Source organism: Gracilinanus agilis, unplaced genomic scaffold, assembly GCF_016433145.1.
Source record: "Gracilinanus agilis isolate LMUSP501 unplaced genomic scaffold, AgileGrace unplaced_scaffold32194, whole genome shotgun sequence".
NCBI lineage: Eukaryota > Metazoa > Chordata > Mammalia > Didelphimorphia > Didelphidae > Gracilinanus > Gracilinanus agilis.
Window position 1 is genome coordinate 1 of NW_025364906.1, and position 7,534 is coordinate 7,534.

Sequence of the window (7,534 nt, forward strand, 5' to 3'; positions counted from 1 at the left end):
TCTCTCCCTTCCTTCCTTCCTTCCTTCCTTCCTTCCTTCCTTCCTTCCTTCCTTCCTTCCTTCTTCTCTCCCTCTCTCTGTCTCTGTCTCTCCCCCACCTCCCCCTCTCCCTTCCTTCCTTTCTTATTTACAAAGCCCCTCTCCTCACAACAGCCTTGGAGGTTAGTTAGAATACTATTCTCATTTTGTGGAAATGGAAACTGAAGCTCATGTTTCCCAATTGTAAATCCAATATTTTTTTCCCACCAAAACATGCCACTTCAGACTAGATAACTCTATGGCTATAACTACTGGCTCACCAGCAGATCTGCAATGGCTTTGGTAACATAAGATGCTCTTTTAAGGCTATCTAAATTATGCCTGATAGTTGAATGTTTTCCTTGTTCACAGGGTCTAAGGAGAAGGGATTTCCAAAGATACAATTCTCCCAGAATAACATGAGATGGAATAAGGCAGAAGGGTGTGTTTATTGTTCCAATTTAACATGATAAACATTTATTAGTCACCTACTAAGTGCAAATCACTGTTTTCCTGCAGAAACTCGTTTTTTTCTCTTACTTACTTTATATAGGGCTGACTCATAACTCATGTGTTGCCTAGACATTGGGTCACTAAACTAGCAAAGGTAGGGGAGGGAGAATGAAAGGAACTGTTAGGAATGAAGGCAAAAGGGCCTTAGGAGAAGAAAAGAGAAAATCATGTCTGGGGTTACCTGAGCCCCTTCTTGGGAAGCGTGTTCCGATCTCGCTGATTACTGTAGAAATGAAAGAGGAGAATATAACTTATGTTCAGATCAATTCCATTTCATGCAGCAAACATTCATCACCTACTGTATGCATAACATGAGGCTAGATGCTAAGGGAGATTTAAATGTTAGGTTCTGCAACTAGGAGGGAGATGTGTGCACAGATAAATATAGTACAAAATAATATATGAATGGAAAGGATGGAAAGGACTATGTGTGTTAACTCAGGAGACAGCATTTATGACTACAGGACTGGAGATAACTTGGCCAGACCCTGGAGACTTACAGGGCATCCAAATTTGATGGAACAATGAACTACTTTATTTCCATAAACAAAAAGAGAAAAGACCTCAGAGTGTGTCATGGATGATTTCCCAGGAGAGTCTTTTTACTCTTGGGAAGGCTAAACACTCTACTGAACTAGGAAACATGGCTTAAGTTAGGAGAATTTTGTTGGAAATAGAGACAATAAGGATAGTCGGACTTGAGGGGGGTGAGAAGGATCAGTCAGCTACATTAATTTGGCAGATAAAAGCATGGGGCCAGGGCCAAGCAGACAGTTCCGCTCTCTATTCTCTTACCTTTCCAACTGCCCGGCTCTTGGGCTCCCACTCCAAGTCAGCTCCCCTGCTTCTTCCTCTGGGGGTGCAGCAGGGGGTACAGGTGTGGTGGGGGCAGGGGTACTGCTGGGGAAGGCACTGGGCAGGCTCATTGGCATCTGTAGTGACTCCATACTTCTGTGCAAGCCAGAGAGCTTAGGGTACATGCGGGGTTCCTTGGGGACGTTGAAGCCGCTCATAAGCTCCAGGCCCTGAGAGAAGCTGGCTGAGTTAATGTTGAGGATGGGTGCTGGGCTGGGAGCAAAGCAAGTGGGGAGAGGACCACCCGCTGCTGAGCTTGGAGGATGCAGATCCGGGATCTTAGGGGCATGGACTTCACTGGAGGTTGGTAGGTCCAGACTGTTGGAGTTGACCTTGTCCAAGTTGGCCAAAGAGGGAGGCTTAACAAAGCTCTTGGATGTGGCCCTAAGGGAAATCAAATCAAGGAAATATCATTTACTAAGGGTCACTTCCCTGTGGGCAGACTCTGCTGCTGGGAAATACTGGACGGAGGCACGGACCCTGATAGTCAAAGGGAAAAGGCAGCAGACACACAGAGAAAAAGAACCCTGCAAATTAATGTAGCAGAAGTCACGTATGATGGGCAACAACAAGTTGTAGCTAAGTCAGGGCATCAGGAGAACTGGGTTTGATTCCTAGCTCTACCCTAGACAAGTCATTTAATCTCTCCATGTCTCTACTTTCTCTTCTATAAATGGGGTTAATGATATTTACACTACATTATAAAGAAGCATCTTGGTCCCAAAGATGAGAGATGAGAAGACGGTCCCCCCTTTCCTTTTCAGAAACTGGGGTCCAGAGGTTTGGAGTATTGAATTTAACGTTAGGGTGGTTTTTAAAAAATCTGTTGACTTGTTTTTAATTATTCTTCTCTTCCTCTTTTTCTTCTTCTTTTTTTTTTTTTAAGAAACAAACAAATCACTTTCTTTGTTATAAAAGGATAGTTCTCTGGTGGGGGAGAGATAGAGGGGCCAATCAAAGTGATGCAAAAATAAAAGATTAATAGAAATCTGTTTGAAAAGAATAGTATTTGAGCTAACTCTCATAAGGTTGTTGTGAGAAAAGTGCTTTGTAAAAAAGCCTTACAGTACTACTATGTACATATGACTATTTGTCATTATAGAGCTATGAGAAGAGGAGAGGAAAGAAAGAGAAGAGAAGGGAGGAGAGAAGGAGAGAGGAGAGGGGAAGAGAAGGGAGAGGAGGAGTACCTGAGTGGGGTTGGTGGCAGCTCTGCAATCTTGGCAGCTGGAGGGTGGCTCCCTTGATTCTTAGGGGTGCTCTCTGGTGAGCCGATGCTCTTCAAGGAAACATTGTCAGGGTCCAGGGCCACTGCCTTGGCTTTGGCTTTCTCCTTTTCCCTGTCTGTCTGGTTTACTGGGGCAGGAGTAGTCCGACCCCCAGCAACCTTGGAAGGTTCCTTCAGCCTTGAGGTTGAGAGACCACCTTGCTTGGTACTGAGGAGACTGGGATCGATGCTGCTACTCACGGGACGTGGTCCGCCCCTGCCTGTCACACTCATGGAGCTGGACTTGGCTGGTCGGGGCAGACTGCGGTATTGGATGTTGGTACGGGCCCCAGGAGCCATGAATCCGGGCTCGGCGGTATTGGAGACATCCAGGCTGGTCTTACGCCCATTCACTGGCTTGACTGGGATGCCTGATGACTTCTGGATCTTACTTAGGGTGGCCGAACCACCTGCCTGCATGACAGTGGCTGTGCCTGTGGCTGGGGGAGGCTTCTTGTAGCCAAAGGAGCCTGAGGTGGAGGGTCGGGCAATGCCTGAGGGGGGCTTCTTGGCATCTGCGAGGCGGTCCCGGCCAGCATCTGAAGAAGAGCGCTGCAGTCCAGTATTCTTCACTGAGAGTTTGCCCTTGTCTGTGGCCTTCCCTTCAGGTTTTCCTAGGAGAGAGGGTGGAGGTTAAGTCTAGGGAATGAGGGACTGACTCCTTTCCTTGAGCTCCTTTCTGTCCCTCTGAATAGGTCTGAGGGCTCTGGCCAAATTACTACAGATCTTGGTCAGATTTGAACAGGCAACAGATATGCTAAGGAAGACTTAGGCAAAGGAGGAAAATTCTGAAATCTCCTACGAGTACCTAGGGAATTAAAAAAAAATGTCCCAAGTGTTTAGGCACCCTGCTTTCATGGCAGAGACACTCTAATAGCCATGGGGGATGGACAGTCCACCAAGAGTCAAGAAGGGACTAACCCCAACAAAAGTTTTGGGAATGCAAAATCATCATCATCATCATAAGGAGAGTCTAGAGAATAGTCTTATGGCAACAATGATTCTGAGGGAGATATTGATAAAGGCTAAAAGATATCCATGGGGCCACCTGGGAAGTTTATGAACAACAAAACTGTCTTATGCTGCTGCTTGATTGATCACTTTGGAGATTTCTCTAAGAGAGAAAGCAAGTACCTTGGCAATAAGCCTTTTCTTGTACCTCAGCTTCTCTGGGGCTATGTGGCAATTTGTCCTCTCGCCTAAGAAGAGTAAAAGAATTCCCAAAGGAACCACTTGGAAGGCTGTAGAAGCATCCCATGGGTTGGTACCAAGAGCAGGAGTAAAGAAGATTTCAAGTGAGGATAGACATTTCTCCCACACACATTCCCCAGGCTTACCTGCTACTTTGAGGGCACTCTGGGCTGTGTGGGTGATGGGTGAGGTGACAGCCACTGGAGGGGTCTTGCCCTTCTTCAGGGACCCTGGGGGTCCTAGGCTGATAGGTTTCTTCAGCTCTCCACCCTTAGAGGTCTCATCACAGCTCTCTGGTCGTTCGCGCCTCCACTTGGAGGTCCCAGGCTCCATCTTAAGGCTGCCACTATCGTATTCCAGTTTCTTCGGGGCTTTCTCCTCTGACTCACTGAACCAGCTTAGCCCACTCTCCACCAGGGATCGCTTTTCTGAGTCTGTGCGTAACTGGGGTGAGGAAGGGAAGTGGAGAGAGTGAGGCCTGGCCTGGACTATTTGCCAGATTTAGAGGTCAATGCATGCTCATAATCGATCAACAGATATTTACGGAGGAATCCGTGTTTGCCATATTTGCTAAGAACCAAGAATGCAAAGAAAAAGCAAAACAAGTCCTTGCTCTAAAGGAGCTTATGTTCCAATGGGGAAGACAACATATATATGATATATATGTATGTACATGTCTTTTTGGGTTTCAAAATCATGGCGAAATGACTTGGGTTTGGCTTTCTTCTTTTCTCTGTCTGTCGGATTTACTAGGACTTGGAAGATTCATTCAGCCGTTTCAGGTATTTCAATCTTATCTGTCTCTTTGTGACCCCATTTGAGATTGTTTCTTTATTTTTGGACAAAGATACTGGAGTGGTTTGCCAATTCTTTCTCTCATTTTATAGCTGAGAAACCGGAGGCAAATAAGGTTAACTGACTTGCCCAGGGTCACACAGCTAGTAAGCATCTGAGGCCAGATTTGAACTCAGGAAGATGAGACTTCCTGACTTCCAAGCCTGTGCCACCTAGATGCTCCATGTACATACACATATGTGTGTATATATGTATATATTGTATGTATGTATGTTTTAAAAGTTTAAATGTGTGCATGTTAAATTTTAGATGGTATGTTTTATATGTTTAAATAAAATCTATATATTTTTTTTTAAACCCTTACCTTCTGTCTTGGAGTCAATACTGTGTATCAGTTCCAAGGCAGAAGAGTGGTAAGGGTAGGCACTGGGGGTCAAGTGACTTGCCCAGGGTCACACAGCTGGGAAGTGTCTCAGGCCAGATTTGAACCCAGGACCTCCCATCTCTAGGCCTGGCTCTCAATCTACTGAGCTACCCAGCTGCCCCTAAAATCTGTATGTTTTGATTGTATGTTTTTAATTTTAAATATGTGTATTTAAATTTTAACATTTTAATAGCTTAAAATGGCACCAAGACTTTTGGAACACTGTGTGTGTATGTGTGTGTACACACGCACACGTGCATATTTCATACATGTTGTCTCCTTTATTAGACTCCAAGTTCCTTTGGGACAAGAGCTTTTTTCACTTCTCCGAGAGTCCAATTTCTATGTATCTATGTATCTGGAACACCTTGTGTACACACACATATACATACATGCTCATACAAGATCTATGTCTAAGAGATGGAAGGCAACCTGAGAAGAGAAGGCACTAACAGCTGGGGTTGGGGTTTGGGGGAGTGGAGGCTGAGGCTGGGAAAGGACCCTTTCAGAAGGTGCCATTTGATTTGAGTCCTGAAGGAAGCCAAGGATTTTAAGAAGCAAAGGTGAGGAAGGAGAGAATTCCAGGCAGGCAGGTGGGACAGCCAGGGCACAGGTCAGAGGGAAGAGATGAAATGTTGGGTGTGAGGAACAGCCCGGAGCCCTAACATGTGTGAGAAGAGGGGAGGAATGTGTAAAAATACTGGAAAGGTAGGACGGGGCCAGGTTAGGAAAGGCTTTGATTTTGGAGGTTACAGAGAACCCTGAGAGTTTCCTGAATAGAGGGATGACAGGTTAGAAACTATGATTTAGGAATGTTACTTTGGCAACTGCATGGAGGCTGGATTGGGATGGGGGGAGACATGGCAGGAATAGCAATTAGGAGGCTATTGCAGTTGACCAGGGGAGAGGTGATGGGCAGCTGAACTAGGGTGGTGGCACGATGGAATAGAGAATATTGGATATGTTGAGCGAGGGGAAATGAAGAGTTGTGGATGACATGAAGGTTTCAAACCTACCTAACTGGGACAATGGTGACTCCCTTGAAAATTGAAGGGAACTATTCAGAAAAGGGTGGGTTGGGGAAAAAAATCTGAGGAGCTCTGTTGTGGACCTGTTTGAAAACTTTGGAGAAGAGAAAGGGTAAATAAAGATGGGTTTTGGTTGCTTCTTTCCCACTCTAGTCCTGGTCGCTCATGTATATCATCCCTAAACTAATGGAACTCCTGAAAGTTGGGAGACTTCTAACTTTAGCCACATCAGATGGTCAGGAGAATGTTTAGGGGATTTAGTCTCCCTGACTCCCCAAGGAAGGTGGTTCAGGGCATAAGGGAATAGATCAGTATGTTTGTGTCCATGGAAATCTTGGGCTGGGAAGATGGCACTGCCCGCTTGGTCCCTTAGCTTAATCCTTGGAGTATGGGTTAGAGTCACTCCAGCATGGCACTTTTCAGACTCACTTACCACTACAGTTGAGTTCCTTCGAGAAGCGGTGGGGGTGGTGGGGAGGGAATTGAGGGAGGAGCTGGCGTTGAACTCTTCAGAACTGAGGTTGTCCGAGGCATCGCTGAGCCCGCTGCTGATACTGCTGCTCTCATCCCAGCTGTAGGACAGGAGAGAAATGCCAGGAGGTTAAGATAGAAGTCAGGCTTGGAGAATTTTTTCAGACCCCTTGAGGAATGGTTTGTCCTCAGAGGGAAGATTTACTGTAAAGCATCATCTGGAAGGAGAGAGCTACATGGTGAGTCCTAATACCAACAAAGAGTCAGTGGAGCTTTAATTTGTTTAAAATTCAGGGTTCTCACATTAAAGGCCCAACCTTGGACTGCAGCCAAGAATCTATATCTGGACCTGGGCTGCTCTAACTGACCACTGACCAATGTAATTTTCAGGAGAGAATTTCCAAGATACCATTTTATAGGGGTTAATGTATCCCCAAAATGAAGTCTGTTGCTGACTTATGCTTGACTCTTACTGGGTGCTAGGGAAGCCCCTCAATCTAATGGTTCAAATTAGTCATTTCAGATACCAAGACCATTGCAGACATTATAGTCACTTCCTGGCCATCTTCATACTATAGTGTCTCCACTCTATCATCCCCAGATCCAACCTCCCCCATAAAACAAAACAAAACTTTAGACTCTGTCCTGGGGATTCTGGAATTGGATAGGGGAGATTATACCATAGCTTACATGGAACCAGGCTTCTCAGTCACTTCCTAGACATCTCTACATGCTTCCTCTCACCCACCACCAACCCCTGTCCATCTTCTGGTTTCCCCGCCTTAGAATATAAGCTTCTTGTAGGCTGGAACAGTCTTGTAGCCTCAATACTTAGCACACTGTCTAGCACATTTTAAAGACCTTAATAAATTCTCTCTCCCTTTCTTCTTCTCCCTCTCCCTCTCTCTTTCCTTCCCTCCCTCCCTCCTCCTCCTCCTCCTTCTTTTTCTCTCTCTCTTTCTCCGCTCCCAC

The 7,534-nt window shown here is 45.7% G+C and overlaps 1 protein-coding gene across 1 annotated transcript; it reads right to left on the reverse strand.

Moving 5' to 3' along the window:
- Positions 1 to 141: 141 nt before the first annotated feature.
- On the reverse strand, positions 142 to 6,663 carry LOC123254772 (neuron navigator 1-like; the record flags this gene model as incomplete). Its single annotated transcript, XM_044683705.1, has 5 exons — positions 142 to 754; positions 1,327 to 1,770; positions 2,577 to 3,267; positions 3,991 to 4,288; positions 6,525 to 6,663. Coding segments are annotated over 5 exons (1,618 nt in total), but the record flags the coding sequence as incomplete, so codon positions are not given.
- Positions 6,664 to 7,534: the final 871 nt, after the last annotated feature.